General features: G+C 38.2%; 1 protein-coding gene across 1 annotated transcript in view; it reads right to left on the reverse strand.

Moving 5' to 3' along the window:
- THSD7B (thrombospondin type 1 domain containing 7B) overlaps nucleotides 1-20,816 on the reverse strand; it is a 414,472-nt gene that overhangs the window by 104,020 nt on the left and 289,636 nt on the right. Inside the window, exon 14 of the mRNA XM_029284181.1 lies at nucleotides 19,344-19,522. Within this exon, the coding sequence (XP_029140014.1) occupies nucleotides 19,344-19,522 (179 nt within the window). The remainder of the gene's footprint in view (nucleotides 1-19,343; nucleotides 19,523-20,816) is intronic.

The raw sequence follows: 20,816 nt of genomic DNA on the forward strand, positions 1-20,816 counted from the left end.
GAGCAACATCGAGGTGATCACACCCACCTTGTCCACACCCACCCAATCTGCCATGACCACCACAGCCACGCCCACCCAGTGAGCCACGCCCACCTGGCACCCGGCGATAAATAAGTGGGTTTTGGGTTGCAGTTTGGGCACTCGGTCTCTAAAAGGTTCGCCATCACTGGTCTATATGTAGTCGGAAAGAGCTTGCTTTTCTATGTCAATTGTTCATGCTTTTTTGAGTAGGTTTGGAAAAATCATTTCCTATCCTATCTATCACTTGAAGAGCTGTAATGCCATCATTGCATACTTTTTTTGCTCTTAAGGGGGGATTTTGTAATGTATTGTCAGAGTTGAACAATGAGCCTCTCAAAGCTTAATACATCCATGTTACTTCTTTGGAGGATAAGCAGAAGTTTTCAACCAAGGTGCTCTCTCTCTCTCTCTCTCTCTCTCTCTCTCTCTCTTTTAAATCAGCAACACAATCTGAGCATCTTTAGAAGATGCAAAGCAGAACACCCAAGCTGCCATGTATGGGGGGGAAGCCCCAATTCCATCCAACACTTCAACAGATTGAATGTGCTAACTGGTTACGCACAGGTTGTATCTTTTGCTCAACCAATCATTTTCTTGCAAACCCACAATTAAACAAGTGAAGTGAATTTAGATTATCATTCTGGCAAATCATGCATTAAAGGCAGATTAAATGAAAGGTTATCAGAGGTGCTGTCTTGGATAAGGAGGGTATAATGAACTGTTGATTTATTTTATTTTTATTTTCTGTCCTCAGTAAAAGTAGTGAAGCAGAAAACACTGCTGTGATTTTGCCAAAACATTCGTGGCAATTTGAAACTGCATGAACAGACTATAAATATATGAAATCATTTGTTTCATTTAAGATCCCATCAAGAAAAGATAATAGACAAAGTGAGAAAGTCTAGAGCAATTTATTTAAAGGAATGGGTATTTCTATGTAAACTTCCTTTTGACTCATGGCTAAATTGTATCTCACTGTTTCCCAATATTGTCAGCGAAAACGGTTGAAGACTGCAGTCACAACAGTCTTATAAAACAGCAAATTAAGCAACCAGCCAACCGACCTTATCCTATTTTATTGCTCCCATCTGAACTGGTTGCTTCTGAGCAAGTTTAAGTGCAAGTTTCCTGGCCAATTTTAGAGCTTTATGTTAGAATCTCTGTGCTCTCTGAGATGTGGATTGAATCTTGTAACAACATGTACAGGTCAACCCAGTGTGTGATCCATGATGTATAATAAGACTTGTGACTTTGATCCTTTTCATTTTTCCCAGGGATTCGACTGGTAACCTCTGAGCTGTTTTAAAAAAGGCTGAAATCTGGTCATCTTTACATCATTTTGCCAGTGGTAAAGCTGCTTTGAGCCTATAGTTTGGTGTAACGGTTAAGGCACCAGTCTAGGAACCAGGGGACTGTGAATTCTAGTCCCACCTTAGACACGAAAGCTGACCGGATGTCTTTGAGCCAGTCCCCCTCTCTCAACCTAACCCACCTCACAGGGTTGCTGTTGTGGGCAAAAATAGGAGGAGGAAGGAATATTAGGTATGTTAGCCGCCTTGTTTTATTGATAAAGTAAAAGAGGTAGGGGAAAAAAATCTAATAAATGTACTTTTATGTATTTTATCTATTTTTACAAATAAATAAAACCCCTTATTTTTACAAATAATTCAAGCAGCGAACATATCCACCACGCCTTCCTCCTCCTATTTTCCTCACAGCAACAACCTGTGAGGTATGTTGAGCTAAGAGAAAGTCACCTGGCTGGCTTTCAAGGCTAAGGCTGGGCTGAATAAATAGGTGAATAAATAGTTATTGCATTACATCAGATAGGTAGCAGGACAAGTGAACCAATAGCCTTCTTCAACAGAAGTCCACGTCAGATTCTGGCCAATTGGGATGATGGATGGTTTAGTCCAAATTCTGTCCTGAATCAATGCATATTCACCAAGAAAGATGTCTGTACACATTTCCTGACACAATCTCTTTTATATACTGTATATAAAACTTATTTCCAAGAAATAGATACCAACAAAATCAAAAGTTCAAACAGTATAAAAAAAACTCTACATCTATTTGTTAAAGAAGTCCCCCACCCCACCCTGTCCCGACTCTCACACACAAAAGCAAACACATTTTCATTGAATTCAACAGAAGTATTGCCTGTATCTACCGAGATATCTATTTTTGAATCTCAGAATTCTGGTGCTAACCTCTTTTGTGTGACTAAGTTAATTACAGAAAGTTTTAATCAGCTGAATTTAATATGAAGTAGCTTAATTAAAGGAATGGCTTTCACTGACTTTTGACCACATAATCACAAAAGAACTTTTGCTGGAAGAGACTTGTTATGCCAATTAATACCGTCTATTCAAACATCTACATTGTCAGCCATGCAAGCTAATTTAGCAATGTATTATGAAATCCACATACACTGTTGATTTTAGCTTTATTATTATGGCATCTCAAGGTAATGCATCACTATTGAGTAATCTGAATTAAGTTTTAGGAATCCATGCCAAAAATTCCCATTCTTTACTCCATCAGTACAGTTATTATGTGCGGAGTAAACAGAATTTATTTTGGACGTTTTATGATTTACTTTAGATTGTTAACAAGGGTTTTAAGGATTGCAATCAATTTTTCACAATAAGAATTCTGTGGGACAAAGTTTTAAGATTTCAAGAAAAAAAAAACAGCTGGGTCCAATATAAGTTGAAAATCCACCAAGTAAGATAACAAGCACAACTAAATTGATAGTGATACAACTCGACATCTCCAGTTAAAGGTAAGACATTTTTGATAAGAAGGGCTTCTTCTTTGGAGAGCTCTTGTCAGTTAAGGCAGAAAATGCAGAGCTGGTCTCTCTAAGAATACGACAGTTTCAGCTCTCTATATACTGTATTTTTTCCCTTTGTATTTACTTATCTAAACACTCTATGCAATTGAAATTAATTTTCCTGTAAATTACATGTAAGAAATGAACATTCTTATCTGAGGTTTCTACAGACAGAAATATGCAGAATAATTTGACAGTTAACATATGGGTGGACAACCTGCTAGCCATGCAGACATTAATAATGAGCTGTGGTGATGCAGTGGTTAGAATGCAGTATTGCAGGCTAATTCTGCTCACTGCCAGCAGTTTGGCAGTTCGATTCTGACCGGCTCTAGGTTGGCTCAGCCTTCCATCCTTCCGAGGTCAGTAAAATGAGGACCTAGATTGTTGGGGGCAATAGGCTGACTCTGTAAATTGCTTAGAGGGGGCTGTAAAGCACTTATAAAGCGGTACATAAGACTAAGTGCTGTTGCTATTGCTATTAAAACTGGTCACATGTTTAAGGCAAACTTGTTTTTCACACAATCAGACAGATACAGATTCACATGCACAACATGTTAAAACCCTTTTAAATGTATTGTCTTTATCTTGACATGAAACACAATCTATTGAGCCAAATTTCTTTGCTGCCCGATCCATGAATATCTGTTATCAATTACACAGTGTTTATATTGTGTCTCAGGAAAAGCCCCTCAATTATTCTTAATTCATTAGTGAGGTCTTTTAATAAATGATACACACATGTGCACACACATATAAACACAGGCAGCTTCAAGTTGCTAAAATAGCTACAATCAGATAGGTACAACTTCCAAATTACATAAATCCTTTTTGTTTGTTATTCAGATTTACTAGCTGAGAGGAACAGTTCTGTTTTTTTTTAAAAAAAAATTTGCCTTTGAATGGCATCTCAAATGAATAAACAGCCATAAAAAGAGCTACTAAGTATCATCAAGGTAATATGGCATCTCCTGCAATAGGAATTTGTCAGTTGATATGTAAGTTAATATTATAACCATTATTTCATAAACTGTGCAGTGGGTTTTTTGCATATTTGTCTGGCATAATGCTATCAAGGTGCAAACTTCAATTCAGATGTATTAAAAAAGCTACCTTATAGTTGGAATTAATGTGTACTGGACACTAATTTGAAACTGTGTAACCTAGTTTTAGGAAAATATCTAATAACTATTTGTTACTTCTAATTCTGAGCATTCAGACTCAGTCTCTAGACAAGGCTGGAAACTCCATTTAAAAGTCTGGAAAAATTCTTCTTGCTAACATGGATTATATTGAGCTAGATGGACTATGATCTGAATCAGTACAAGTTCCTAAATTTTGGACAAGTGATTGGCAATGCTAGGACTTCACAACAGCAGTGAATTTCAACTCACCAAAGCCCAAGAAAGTACAGTATATGATAAAGACTGGCAGATGCTTCCCAGAAAGAATTGGAAGAACCTACATTCCTTATTCCCTATTGCAGGAGCAAGTTTTTCAAATATCTTCTGACCTCGTTTCTGATGAGAAATGGCATGGTAAGTGCCATATTTAATAGTGTTTGCCTTGGCAATTTGGGGCATTACTACTACATCTAGGACACTCAAAATTGTGTCACAAAGTTTTTCATGTTAAGGGCAAATCTTTGTATCCGTAAAGCTGGATCAGCTTCCATGTGAGTTAGGAACTGGATAAATACAGATCACTGGCTCAGATATGCATACAAGTACATGGATTGAAGGCAAAAGGAGAAGGGGACAGCAGAGGATGAGATGGCTAGATAGTGTCATAGACCTAGTGGGCATGAGTTTGGGCAGACACAGGGAGACAGTGGAAGATGGGGGGCTTGCTGTGCTGTGGTCCATGGAGTCGCGAAGAGTTAGACATGACTTAGCGACTGAACAACAGCAGCAGCTAAATGGACAAAATCTCTGCTGCAAACGTTCACAGTAAAAAAAGCCAAGAACATTAAAACACAAATAGTGGGCAGATTTTTTTAAAATTAAAAATATGGATAGTGGATATGGCAGTACCCGGAGACAGCAGAATAGAAGAGGAAGAACTGGAGACAAATCACAAAATGCAAAGACCTGCAAATAGAAGTGGAATGACTGTGGCAAATGAAAGCCGATATAGTACCAGTAGTAATAGGCAATCCCCAAACATCTGGAGCCCCACTTGAACACCATCCACATTAACAAAATCTCCATCAGTCAATTACAAAAGGCAGCTTTACTTGGAACAGCTTACATCCTGTGACGATACCTTTAACAGCATCAAACAACAACATCTGACTAGCCCAGGTCCTTGAGAAGGACTCCTAGGTGGATAAAAATGCCAAATCCAGTCTAAATATCTGGCTGACTCTATGCCCTACTATAATAATAATTTATGTTGATATTTTACCATAATTCAGTCAAGATTTTCTAATCTCAGTGTTATTTCACTGTTTGGGTAAAAAGAGAAGCACTCAACCTAACATAACAATGGCAAGTTAGTCTTAAGTTTTTGGTCAATGAGAAAGGAATGCCTCGTGGCTAGCTTACAGTACTGTATCTATAGCAGGGGTGTCAAACTCAATTTCATTGAGGGCCGCATCAGCATTGCGGTTGTCCTTGGGGGGCTGTATGGGTGTGGCCAGGGTGGTTGCGGCCTACTGGGTGGGCATGAATGGAGTGGATGTGGCCTACTGGGTGGGCATGGCCAGCTCTACATCGTTCACATCAAGGGTGCCTGTGGGGGCCTGGGCAGGAGTGGGACAGATCTGAGGGTCTCTGGAAGAAGGGGGTGGGACCAGGGCAAGTGCCAAGGCATGGTGCATTTCTTCATTCCTCACAAAGGGTGACACCTCCCCAGCATGCACCCAGGGGGTGGGGCCAACGTGGCAGGGGCTGGTTCCTCACTGTTTCCAGATGGCCTTGTGGAGCTAAGACTGATTGCATTTCAGCATATTTGGCAACCACAAAATTGTACATTGGCTCCCGGCCAGCCTGGGCCAGGGCCAAGGCAGTGGGGGCCGTTCCCTCACTGTTTCCAGGATGGCTTCGTGGGCCACATGAAACCACTTCGCGGGCCACATCCAGCCCCGGGCCTTGTGTTTGACATGTCTGATCTATAGCTTTCAGTATTCATATGCTAATGTTTAACAAATATTTAAATAATTGTATAACTTTTGTGACATAAATATGAAGTAGAACCCATAGACTCAAATAGGGCAACTTTTTAAAGCATGATCCTTGTCAATTTTAGTCTATATTATTTTGACACCTCTGTGTTAGCTTGCTAGATGATTCAGTTATATGTCAGTTATAGAAAAGCACTTATATTTCTGCAGTATTAATATACTGTACTGATACATTGTTTTCAAAAATCAGTATCCAGCAATGGAATTTAGTTCAAATTCATTTAAATCACAGAAATACGGGGTATGAGACAAATTAACTTTATTGTTGAAAACTCTTCCAGTTTAATGAGAAAAAGTGAAACACATGTGAGCTTAACCTTCTCCTATTAACTTTAAAGGAGCTTCAAAGTAGTTAATTTCCATTGGATCATATTATAGAATCCACATAAATCTTACTTTGAAATATTTTCTTAACGAAAATACAATTAATTTACACTTCCTAGTTGCTTGTGTAGTATAGTCATTGAACACAAGTATTTATCTTCAATTCTCAAACCAGAAAACCACTCAGTAGTTCACAATCAGATACAGAATGCTGAAAAATCTACTGTATATAATTTTCTGTCCTCTAACTTATAACTGGTTGAAACAGTGCACCACAGGGGAAAACCTTTTGAACCAAAGTAGATCAAACGGGCTAACTTACAGAATGCGTTCAAAATGGACCTATGACTCCTATGGAACGGAAAGCTTTATAAAATAATTTATTTATTTACTTGGAACAGCTTACATCCTGTGATGACACCTTTAACAGCATCAAACAATAACATCTGACTATCCCAGGTCCTTGCGAAGGACTCGCTAGTTGGATAAAAATGCCAAGTCTGGCTGACAGTTTATAAAACATTTTATGGCAGAAAAACTGTCATAACACAGTTTATGACATAAAACAAAATGTCATAAAACATTTCCTGTGCTGATGTTTGACTGCGCTATACAGTTCGACATGGGCTCTTTTCAACGGAGATGCCTCTCTGAAGGCATTACAACTTTTCCATTGAAGGCAGTTAGAAGGCAGAAGAAAGTCTGTTATGGTTGAAGGGATTGAGGAATCTGGTAAGAAAATACCTCTGAAAGGATCTCAAAAGATCACAGGTTGTTTAGGAACTCCACAAGCACTTCTTCAAAACTTTCAGAGGCAGATTTTTTTAAAAAATATATTTTTAATACACAGGTTTTCAAAGTCTGTTGTAATAAATTAGGGAGCCTACTTAACTAGAGTGATAAAGACAGATCACCTGGAATAATATAATAACTAATTTCTAGGACTTATAAAACATACATTTTATAAGGCAACAAATCACAAACAGCTGAGGGTGTCTCAGAAGATAAACTGATATTTAATCCCTAAATGACATTCACATTGTCTTCAGAGAATAAAGGCCTAAATATAAATATTACAGAAAGTTTCATTTGCAAAATAGTTTCAGAAACAGGATCCTCAAACCTTGACTGAGACATTCAAGACTCAAACATCTTATACTTTTTCAAGAAAGAGATGCCACGTCTGATTTTGATGACTAAGAGTTTATCTACTTTCTAGGTAATTATGCATTTCTATATTGAATGATTGTTTCCCTAATCCTTTTTCACACCTAATATACTTCTGCTTATACTGGGACAGAGAATGTTGATCCTTTTGAGGGCACACACACACACATAAATGTAATCTAATCCGGGAGATTTTGTTGTCTCTTGTGCAATCAGAGAAGTGCTATGCACACACAGAATATATTGGCCACCTCCCAATATATGTTCAGGATGCTAGATTATTTATTGAATTTATATGGCTGTCCTTCTCACCTTCACTTTTCTCTGCACAGCATGCATAGTTAAAACAGAACAGTGCTGGATGGCGCCTATGAGGAGGGAGATGGTGTGATGGATTACAGTGAAATGGTAGTTTCCCAGGGAGCCCATTTCAAGGCGGGTGTCAAGCTACGAACTCTACTGCCTTTAGGACCGCAGTGTGCTTCTAACTTGCCAATAGAGGGGGGGAAGGGAAGAAAGCTTTGAATCTACCCAAAGCTGCTGAAAAACTGTGTTGGTGAAACTAAAGTCTGTTCTCATAATAATTACCAGAAGATGTATTGGACAATATGACCTGTACTGTCAGAGAGGGCTGGGAGAAGTTTCGTTCTTTTAATTAACTGCTTCCTGCCATTTAGTTAGAGCTAGCTTCCCTTCGGCCCTACCGGTTTGATTTTGCTCAATAAAAGTCATCATTAGACGTTTGCGATGGCTCTGATGTTTTACTTGGTTGGGCTTTTCAGCTGGGGATTGACAGCAGGGAGGGGGTGAGACAAGAATCAACACAGTCCAATGCTGGATAGAAAACAGACAAAGAGATTTAAGAGAGCCACTCTCTTGAATCTCTCAGGGTATAGCAGTGGCGTGGGTGTAGTAAAGGTTTAATCTGGCAAAATTTTATCTGTTTGGCGTGAGCAAATAAAAAACTGAATTTTGGCTGGATTGTTCTATGCCATTCTTGGGCTGGGCCTTACACAATCATAAACCTTGGTCAGAGTCATTACCAATATTTGGCAAACTTTGTACTCATAGTATAATTCTCACAATTAGATAACCTGTTTAATAATTTTGGGAGGTTAATTCCCCAGAATTATTATATATTATTCCCCATTATATTATATGGTAATGAGAATGATCAGATGATCATATTACAAAGAAAGAAAGCCTTCAAAGTTGACCCAATTTGAGACAAAATGGAAGAAATAAGGCCGAGGTGGTGCAGCTGATGTGGGATCCACCGTGAGATGGGCATTTGCACTCAGCCAGATGGCTGGTGGCTCCAAGGATGACTGTAAAAGTGATGGATGGACCGCCTGCATGACGCATGCGGACCCGTAGGCATATGCCCCGCTGATGCTGCAGACTGGACAAAATAGCAGACGAAATGCAAAACTGCGGGAATAACACGAAGAGCAAGAAGAGTCCCCCAAGTTCTGGAAGGTGTGAGTTTGGGAAAGCTGTGCTTTAGGATGCTATTTGCTTGGCATCCTAGAGCCAACCAAGTTATTTTCTACCCTTAATTTCAAACAGACCAATGTAGAACAATGAAGATTTTCCCATTTCAGTGACTTAAACCAAAGAGAAAGTGAATACAAGGGGAATGCATTGATAAAAATGGTGATACTCCAGAAACCCATATATGCAGAACAAGAAAAGGCCCTGAACGGCCTTACTATTATTATGTGCAATAAAGTTCTGTTCATTATGCTACCAAATTGCCCTTCTCTATGTAGAAATGGTTTCTCAGACATCTCAGACATGGCTCTGACGTTTGACAATCACTCCAAGCTGTAATTGGGATCAGACTCTAAACTTTTAATGAGGTTCTTATCTAATTCTAACAACTCAGAAATGTGTTACATTCATATATTCAACTAGTTGAAGAGGTATGCCCATTAGATTTTGCTCATCAGAGCGAAATCTCAAGATAAATAATAAAAATCTTTTAAACTTTTTTTTTAATTTGGTTAGAACATGACTGAAGACCCAAATGAGAAAACAGAAATGTTATACAGAATAATAATCTGGGAAAACTAGGGGTTAACTATCTCACTTTCTGCCTTGACTGTTCTCTCTTCATATGGAACAAAAAGAGATTGGGCTTCTATACATTAAAAAGAGGCATAGCATCGTCTGATAACTTATCAGATTAGAGTTTCTTTCAAAGAATTAATTTGGAACTATTTTCCTTTCACAACCTCATTTGTAAAGATAAAGGTTTCCCCTGTTCAGTCATGTCTTACTCTAGGGGTTGGTGCTCATCTCCGTTTCTTAGTCGAGGAAGCCAGTGTTGTCCAAAGACATTTCTGTAGTCTAAGACAGGGTTTTCAACCAGTGGTACGGGTACCACCTGTGGTACATTGGCACCTGGCAGGTGGTACGTGGCCATCCTAGAAAAGTGGTAGCGGGGGAGGGGAATGAGCTGAACTGGTGGTAGCACCGCACAAGTCTGAGCGAGAGATGGCTGCAGCTGCAGGATTGTCAGGGCTCAGAGGAAGCGCCAGGATCAGTGCCGCTTTCCAGCTGATCGGCGCTTCTTCGGGGCTGTCAGGGCTCAGTGGAAGCACCAGGATCAGCGCCAGGCTCCAGCTGGAGCTTGGCACTGATCCTGGTGCTTCTGCTGAGCCCTGAAGAAGCACCAATGAGCTGGAAAGCAGCAATGATCCTGACGCTTCTGCTGAGCCAAGAAGAAGCGCCGATCAGCTGGAATGTTGCAGCATCTCCAGGGTCTTGTGATTTACATTATTATTATTATATTTTTTTATTATTATATTTAAATTTATATCCCGCCCTTCTCCTCGCGGACTCAGGGCGGCTGATGCTTGGCAACTGATTCATATTTATGATGGTCACAGTGTCCCAGGGTCATGTGAAGTGACCAAAACCTGCTGCAACCCAGCAGACGGGGGGAATAAAAACCAAACACCCCCCCACCCCCGCTGCCAATCCTCAACAGAAATGCTCACAACAATGAAAACCTTGGACAGAAGGAAGAGCGCCGCTGGGCGCTGTCTTGCTCGGCTGTGGCTTGGGGGGCACTTTTTTCAGTGCCATTGTAATTTTGAACAGTCACTAAGCAAACTGTTGTAAGTCAAGAACTACCTGTCCCTTTTTTCTTTTTCTTTTTGGTCATCAAGTTTTTGACACCTTGCTAGGCAACTGGTGGTACTCGGATGTTGCCATATCCTAAAAGTGGTACAGTGGGTGAAAAGGTTGAAAAGCCCTGGTCTAAGCCAAGGTGCACAGAATGCTGTTACCTTCCCACCGAAGTGGTACTATTTATCTACTCCCATTTGCATGCTTTTGAACTGCTAGGTGGGCAGGAGCTGAGGCAAGTGACGGGAGCTCACCCCGTCATGCGGTACTTGGGTTTCAAACTGCTGATCTTCTGGTCAACAAGCCCATCGGTTTAACCGCTAGGCCACCATGCCTCCACATCATCATTAAATGTTCTCAAAATGGATTGAGATATCTACAAACTGTCACATGATTCTACCTGATTAATCCTGTATCGGCAACAATGGTCTTATTGACAATCCCAGATTGCCCCATCTCTAGGACAGTTCATCAATCATTTTGGAGAGCAGGAACCCATGTCATCACCCTGGACTCATCCTCTGCCTGTGAATTTGGCCTCCAAGTACATTTTTCTTCTCCACTTTCAAAGTAGTGCTTTTCTTCTTTTATCTGCTATCTGCCTGGCCTTCTATATCTTCTTTTCTTTTAGACCAAGCCCTGCATATTGATTGGCTGCTTTGCAGAGGGAGGATTCCTCCCCTCCCACCCCACACAAATACACTGCACACACCTCTACAGGAATGACAGTAATTGGCAGTTCCTTTTCTGGAATGGAAAGTTGAGAGGAAACAGCAGCAGGGAACTGTCAAATGGGAGAATGAGTTAGCAAGCAATGTCTACTAAATACCATGCAAACTGATGCCAAAACAACTCAGTCCAGACAGCATTTTCTTAAAACTGCTTTGAGATAAGGCTGCATGAACCTAGGATAGAAGCAACTTAAGGATTCAGTGCAAATATATCTAATATCTGAGGGCTCCCTGCTTGGTTTTGTTGGATATCCCCATTTTTGGAACGGTAACTGTCCCATTCTCATCTCTCCTCTCTATTTGAAGAAAGATTGTATATTAGTGGGCTCTGCAGAGAAGGCTGTTTATTCAGATTCTTATTCAAAAACCAAAAAATATTGGGACTCTTGAGAGAAACTGTCTTACTTTTTGCAAGGAACGAACTCGCATATTACTAGTAAGACCGTACTCTTTGTTTCAAAGGCCATTTGGAAGAGGACAGAATCTTTAGATCAGTTTGGGATTAACTGCAGGGGTGACAATTTACAGGTATTCCTCGACTTACAATCACAACTGAATCCAAAATTTTCATTGCTAAGCAAGGTAGTTGTTAAGTGACTTTTGCCCCATTTCATCACCTTTCTTGCCACAGTTGTTAAGTGAATCACTGCAGTTGTTAAATTAGTAATGTGGTTGTTAGGTGAATCTGGCTTCCCCATTGACTTTGCTTGTCGGAGGGTCACAAAATGTGTTCACATGACTCAGGGACACTGCAACCATCATAAATATAAACCAGTTGCCAAGCATCTGGTTTTTGGTCACATGACCATGGGGATGCTGCAATGATCATAAGTCACTTTTTTCAGTGTTGTCGTAACTTCAAATGGCCACTAAACAAATGGTTGTAAGTCGAGGACTGCCAGCACTCTGAATGTGTCCTACTGTTTTCCTTGATCTACTTGTATCTTTTTTTAGTATTTTTATACTTTTGATATAGTCAAATGACTGATTCAATAAGATTTTATTCTATTCTCTCTACTCATGATCTGCTAATGCAGAATTGGTCTCTTTCTTAAGCCTGGTCTCCATCAACGAACCAGCATAATTATTTATACAAAATTGCAATTTATCTTTCAAGAAATGATTGATCACTGAGGATCTTCCACAGTAGCTTAGTAATTATGTTACATTATCACAGAAACAATCAAAAGGCAGGCAGGATGTAATGCTAAATTGAATGGGGTATGCCTGTCAACAGCACCGCTGCACTGGTGGCTTTTAGGCATTATGGAATTGTTTCTATGTCTTTCTTCTTCTCTGGATCTCAAAAGAAGGGCCCAGATGACCAGTAGATACTTTTAGACAGTGTATAATATGGTAAAATGCACAATCCAATCCATAATTACATGGGAGCGGCAGTGATTACAATGATCATAGTTTAAAAATAATAACATAATGAAGAGACACAGACTATCGTATCCTTACAGAGTCTTCCTCTAGCATAGCTCCTTGATTTTTGTGAGGGACCCAGCCATTTATTCAACCATCTTTTTCTGAGAATTGAAATAAAATGATGGGAAAAGTTGAGAGGCAATTCAAAGGAAGAATATGGACTACGAAAAGCATACTTTAAAAAAGAAAAGATTTAGACTAACCCTATTTGGTCATTTCAAGATCATGTGTTCCACTTTTAAGTGCACCTTTGTCATCAGAAAGATTTGTGGTTCCACAATGTGGAGAAGGATCATTTTATTAAGCTATAGGAAATCTGCCAAATAGGCGTGCATATTAATGTAATAAAATAAAAAGAAATATACTTTGAAACCCTACCTTTGTGTATCTTTTCCTGCAAGAACAACTATATACATTATTTTCTATTCTTCTGCTTCTGAAAGGCTTGATTAATCTGTCCAATCAATGCTATAATATTCTGCTGGTATGTCCAAGCCTAAAATTCAAATGAATTTAATAAACCAACCATTTTGTTAGATGGGACAATCTACTAAAGTTATGCAAAGCTTCACTTTTACGAAGGTTTGTGCAAAACACTCCCTTAAAGCTGCTGTATCTGTAAGTGAACTGAATCTGCTGCACTGTTCCTTATTACTCAGATGCCTCATTCAGCACAGTAACCCAAAGAGGCTTCTATATAGGTGCAGTATATATCTGTCATCTCACTCAAGGAAATTGTTCCAGCTACTAGAACTGGTAGCTGATGATGGTTCATGGCAACAAGAAGCAACTTGAGAATTGTGTGCCCTACACTGTGCAGAGCACAGCTGGTTCATAAAAGTCTGCAAGTTATTGACTACTAAAACTTTTATTTCAGCCACAGAACTCTTAAACTTTACTGAGATGTTTCACAGAAGCGTCACACTTAATCTCAGATGGTTGGAGAGAAAAGAGATAATGAAAACCACTGGGTTCTGTATTTTTTCTCCTGACCTCCCCCATGACATTTCAACTATGTAAGGAATGGACTTCAGCCCTGATAGGTTAGGAGAATATGGTTTTGAGAAGGTCAGTTGTGCTGATATTTATGGAAGAGAATAGAGGACATTAAAGTCATGCAACTGGACTTATTTGCCAGTCTCAGACACATCCCTATCATGGACAATAAAGTACCTGCAAAATTAAGCACTGCAAGTGACTCAACCAATCTGTTTAACACTTGTGTCTTCAGTTTAGTGTTTTCCCTATATTTTTGCAGTGAATATTAAATTCACTGATGGTTATCCTACACACTGAGTGAATAAAGCTGAGGAAAAATCAAACTGAGGACATGATGCAACATCTACAGATGCCAGCCTGTATAGCAATGGGAATATTTACAAAAGTTGTGTGTATAATTTAAAAGTTTCTCAGTCTACTTCTTAAAAAGGGAAGGGGGAAAGGGAAAGGGAAGGATTAAACGTTCTGCCAAAGGGCAGGCAAAGACTTCTATTCGCTCTGCTCTTTTCTACCTTAGACAAAGATGCTAGAATAATTTCAGCTTCACTGTTAGCTGTTGTCAGGCTGATTTATGATGCCCCAAACAACTAAAAACAAAACAACATGGAATACTGTCTACTGGAGAGTTCAAGGAAGGAACTAATATCTTTAAACTTTTGCCCAAATTAATTGGACATGGCCAAGATGGAATTACAACAATTTTTACCTTTGAGCTTTGACAATCTCTAGTTCTGTAGAATTACACTGAATACTGTAAGTAAATTTCAACCACTGTGATAATTCCATAAGACTATAGTAGCAGGTGTGGGTGTGCACAGACATGCATGTGCAATTGGCTGTTTCCACACAGTGTGAGAAGTCAACGATTACTGAATAAATCATAATTAAACATCTCACATACAGTTTAAAGTAATGGGTGAATCAATCAATGCATATGTCAAGATGACAATCTATATAAGTAGAGACACAGAGAAAAATGTACATCAGCTATAGAGCCAGGAATAACTGTATATAATTACTAAGTCCATAAAGCATATGGAATCCTTCCACAAAGAACCTTGGAAGGATAATCAGAATACAGGTTGTATTTTATTTAACAACTGGCCACTGAACAACTGCAGTGATAGTCATGGAATGGACTTTCCCCAGCCACTGTAAATGGTCTCTCACACACAAAAGCACACATGAATGTGATTCATAATGTTTTTCCCCAATTTTGGGCATTTTTTTGCTGATTTTCACAAAGCACTCATTCAAACAAATGGATTCATACTTAAAACCACCCACCATGTTTGCTTAAAGATCACAGATTTGCTTAACTGCCATGTTAGCTAAAAACAGCACAAAAAAAGCTTGTAAAACTTACAACCAGAATTCCAGTGTGGGTGTGAGTTGAGGAGTACCTGCATATGGCCTTAAGTGTTAAGATAGTTTTGAGACGACAACAGAAGAACTGCAGATAGCCAGAAATAAATTTGCTTTTAAGATGAGCTCCTCGTTGTTTTTGTGCATAATCAATCCAATCAATATTTTTAACTGATTATTTTATTCTCCAAACTGCTTGAAATGGGAGCAGATCAACTGACAGGGCAGACAACAGCTGCCAAGAAAAAGAGGGAAGAGAAAACGGAATCCTAGGAGGACAGGCTAAAAGACTTGGGTATAATTAGCTTGCAGAACTGAAGACAAAGAAACTTTGATTGTAATCTTCAGATACATAAAGGAAGGAGTGGTTTTCTTCTCTATCATTCTAGAGCACGGGGATAGAATCAGTGGGTTAAAGTTACAGGAAAGTAGATGAAGGCTAGATATTAAAAGGAACGTCTTCATGGTAAGAGCTGTCAACCACTAGACTGAGTCATCAGGTGATAGGTTTCCCTTCAGTGGAGGGCTTTAAGCAAAGATTGGATTGCTATCTGTGTCAGATCTGCCATCGCATTGCTTCACCCCTGCTTTGCTTCCATGGCATCCTGCCATAAAAAGGGGGGGGGGGAAGGAACAAATAAGAGGATATAGGGAGGAAGGATGACAGGATGAGAGGAACCAGAGGTGCCAGCCTGGAACAGAGACTGGCAGATCCAAGGTCCCAAATGTGAGAACAGTATGTGAATGTCCACCAAAGAGGCACAAAACTTTAGGCACCTAAACACCTAGTCTGAACACCATTGGACATTTATAAAAGGACCAAGAAAGCAGGGTCCAGGAGAAGAGAAAAACACTGGGTTTATGCGGGAATATTTAGATCTGGATTTGCTGTATTGTAACCACTTGGCTTCAGTAAAAATTATACCTCTCACTATAAATGGAGTCGAGGGTCTTTTTCCCCTGAACATCCAAGCCAGGACAGGCCAGACAATCTGTCTGAAATGTTTTAGCAATGAGCAAGGCGGTTAGATTAGATGATTTTTAAGATACCTTCCAATAGAACCATGCCATGATTCCATAAAATGGAAAATAAATAAATTAAACATTGAGTAAGACATCCATAAAAAGCTGTCAACAAAAGCCTCTGGTACATCTCTCTGGTAAATAGACCACTACAAAGCCATTTCCAATGATTTGGATGAAATTGGCAAATTTAATAGCCTTATTTAGCCGGTGATATCCTCAAAATGTTATGTTACAACTGAGGTAATATTTAAGTTCAGTTGCTACGGATAACCTTTTCTCATTCTCAGGCACAGTCTTTTACCATTATATCAGGATGTTTTATCAAATGAATATGGAGGCTAAGCAAAATTTCAAAAAGCCCTATTTTAAATCACAAGGTGTGGGATTTACTAATGTACTGCATTCAAGAGTGTCAAAAAGCACACAAAAATGAATTCTTGTTGACAAAAAAATTGGACATTTCATATTAGGATGTAATTTGTTATTTTTCTAAGTAATACCAGGAAGTGTCACTGAGAAAAACAACTGGAATAACAAATTCACTAGAAACAAATTGGAACTACTTTCCTTTCCTTTCTCATCCTGAGGTTCACAATGAGTTTCTAGTGAACTTCCACATCAGGTGCTAAAATTTAAAAGAGTAACAAATGTGAAGAGTTCAACAACTAACAATATACAATATTGGCTTTTCTTATTATGAAGAAAATCCCATACAAAGCATGAATCGTAAAATAAATTATAACTCTTTGCAATTTTAAAAAAAATATGAGAAAAAACATGCCAGCATGTTTCCTGCATTATTATATCTAAATAAATTTGAAATTATGCCTTTCAAAAAAATGTGTAAGAATGAGGCTACATTATATATTATTTTTGTAAACCAGATTAAGAAGTCTATACATGCCATTATGCTGAAATAGTTGGCCATTATAGGTCTTACAAAGAAACAAGCACACAAAAATTACTAGCTATAGTAATCAAGTTCAATTTTCAAAGTTTTATTCAAATGTGTTATTAGAAGCTGGCAAGAGCAATGTGTTTTAATTTTCATGTAAACATGATACTCTGGTTGCAGAAGTATAGTTCACTATTTTTTCAAGAAATTACCATCTCCACATTACTTGTGGCAAGTTTCATTTTACTTGTTTTGTGATTCTTCAGTTTCATGAAGAAAAACTTTGAAAATCTTTCTGAGTATTCTGTATCATACAGAATCTCCTTACGTATTTAATGTGAGGAAGTGAAGGAAAACATTAAAGAGATTTGATTAAACCCACATGCAATAATAAAAAGCTTATAACAATCTATAATAATCTATAAAAGCTTGTAATAATGAAAAGAGAGCTAGTTTGCCTAGAAACCAGGAAGCTGTGAGTTTTAATCCTGCCTTAAGCAACCCAACCCACCTCACAGGGTTGTTGTTGTGGGAAAAGATGAGTAGGAAGGAATATTGCTATTTTCATTGCTTTGAGTTTTATATTTTTTAAAAAGGCAGGATAAAAATCTAAAAAAAAAAGATTGTGAATAATGTTAAGATTAAGTTGAATCCACATTTTCAAAGCAGGTTTTTAATAATAATAATAATAATAATAATAATAATAATAATAATAATAATAATAATAATAATAATNGTGCTGGCTATGCAACAGGCAATCTAGAGTTGCTATTATCATATAATCTAGGGTGGCAAAGTCTCTCAGTTCAGGCAGCCATTGGAGGAAATAATGTCAAATCTTCATTCATTTAACGACCCATTTGATTCAATTGAGTTTGATTTTAAAATGTTGTAATATTGAGTCTGATTCATTTGATGATTACGAGCCTAATGTGCAGACTCTATTAGGCTCGTACGTCAGGGATTACCTGTCTACTTTTAAAATCTATGCTCAACATTTTTTTTGCAGTCAACAAACTCTTTGCCCAGTTACATAACTACAGAGTTATCCATACCAGCTAAGCATCACAGCTACTATTCAATACAAAAGGGTGAAGAGAAACATGTGTGAGTAGCATATGAACTAAGTCTAGGAATTAAAGCCATCACTTGAAATATTTTTCACTCTTAAATGTGTTAACATATGATTGTGTTTAGTAGAAGACAGTAGACCTTGTGTCAACAATGAACTGGTCAAAATTGCAATCAGAGGAAGGAAAAAAAATGACTTATACTATTTTCTTTGTGGACAGGAATTTTTCCTTTTTGAACTCAAAGTGAGGGTTGAGCATGCCTTCCAAACAGGTATGAATAAAAACCTCTTTTCAAATAGCAGACACATAACTCTGGCAAACAATAAGGCTACCTCAGCCAACTTTGAAAAGAAATTCTTCGTGCGGACTCCTATGCAGATCTCTTTGGAAGATTCTGCATAGCTCTATTTAGGATAATCTAAACTTAAAAAGCTCTTCCAAACACAGGCATATTTGTGTTAAAAACATAAAAAGAGTGTAATGAATTGAGACTGACCTTTTTAAAAGAAAATAATCATAAAAATGAAGATTACCGCTGATTTGGTTTCAATAGTCTTTAAAAAGCATTAAACATTTTAAATTGTATGAATGGAAATAATCTCCTATCTATATTAACTGCAAAGTTCCTTTATTACATTAAATTACAACATTAATTGAAAAATATTTTACTCCTAATTTTTCATTTGAATATTCCCATTTATATTGGCATCCTTTTATAATAGAATACACACTTTAAAATTAGCATGTAATTGTCAGACAGAAACTTATTAGAATGAGTGAAATTGAATTAGTGAGGGAAATATCTTCAAAGAATAGGGTTTGTTGTTTTTTTTTAAAAAACTAGGCTTCACAGATGGCTTTAAATATTATTCACAGTGTCTGATCTCACTGACCAGCCTTAGCTGTTTTAGGATTGGAGACAAGATATGCTATTATTAATGAATAATCTTTTATGGGATGTTAATAGTTTTGTGAATAAGAAAACCTTCCAAAAGTTTAGCTATTCTAGCATGCATCTGCAATAAAAGAGACGGTTAAAGGAAACTATACATGAGGGCTTTTCTTATGAGAGAGATTCTACTGTATCAATCACAGAACGATTTGGCTAAAGATGATCTATTCCAAATTGGTGTATTGGCTTTATGATACACCTCACCTGATTCTTTGGATCCAGTTTTGGACAAGGACGCCCTCCATTGTATGGTTTCTCCTTAAGCCACCTGGACCGAATTTTCACTCCTGTCCCACACGATGAACTACAAGGAGACCAGTCAGACCAGTCACTTAATTTGCAGTCAAATGGACAAGGCACAGTGCAAGGTTGTTCAATATAACCTAAAATTAGAGAAAAAAATAGGAAAGAAGGAAGAGTTAGAAATTGGGGAACAGAGAAATTATTGCATTGTTGAAGCTGCATCCAGAGTCTATGTTCCTGGAGAAAGAAAGCCAGCTGAATTTCTTAATGCATGGGTTGAACAGTGCACTACAAACTTGGAGACATCTAGAACACAATATTTGGAAAGGTATATAATAATTTATCATTTTCGACCCCAAGTGATTTCATTCTAAGAATAGCTACCGTACATACCGTACCTGGCTTTAACTGGTTCAGTATGTTGCATAAATATTGCTGTAAATAATTACATGAGGCTTAAAGCAAAGACACAATCCTCTTTGCTTGACAAAAGAAAGTAGCTCAGCCGCTATTAATACGGCAGTAGTTACTATAAATATATGCCAACTTCATGCATTACAACCTTTTAAATATGTGCTAACAGGCTCTCTAATGGAAATATATTCATCTTATCACCTAACAGTTTCACAAATGCCTGCTGTTAATATCACTATCAATATTTAACACAATGCATTTTCTTTCCACACTCACTTTCTAACAATGCTGGAAGCCCAGTTAGATGGCATGCCCATATAAAGCACCTGAGAAGAGTCAAACTTGATTAGTAAGTACATAAGAAGTCACTAAGAAATAAAAGGGCTGCACTCAAACTTAGGAAGTCAAGAAAACATCCCAAAAGAAAGCAGGGATAAACTGCTTCTCTATGGTTGTCAAGAAAACAACTTGAATATGCTTGTGAAATCAGCAGGACTCAAGTTCAGTGCAAAGAGACTTACTAAGACACACTTGCAAATGCTCTTACTAAGAATATTCATGTGTCTGAAGAGATCAGTTTTAATCCACAAATCACTTGAGTCTGTCTGTCTGTCTACCTATCATCTATAACCTGCCTTTTTATGAATCCCCGTAATCCCTTAATCTGGGGTAGTGTTGGGGCAATTGGATGGATCTGAGGATTTTACTGAGTAGTGTGGTGGCCTAGTGATGAAGATGCTTGCCTCCATTCGGAAGGTTGAGAGTTAGGGTTGCCTGCCTGCCTGCCTGTCTGTCTACTTTAGATCAGACATGTCGAATCTTTTGGCTTGCCTGGATCACACTGAGTGAAGAGGAATTGTCTTGAGCCAGATATAAAAAGTATAATATAATTAAAAATAACTGATGGCAAGATTAAGAAAGGCATTTTTGTTGGTCCACAAATCAGATATGTCATCAATGACAAGTGATTGCTAGTGGGGCCAGAGAAAATATCTGCTAGTGGGGCCAGAGAAAATCATT

This window comes from Protobothrops mucrosquamatus, unplaced genomic scaffold, assembly GCF_001527695.2.
Source record: "Protobothrops mucrosquamatus isolate PMUCROS unplaced genomic scaffold, P.Mucros_1.0 scaffold412, whole genome shotgun sequence".
Classification (NCBI taxonomy): Eukaryota; Metazoa; Chordata; class Lepidosauria; order Squamata; family Viperidae; genus Protobothrops; species Protobothrops mucrosquamatus.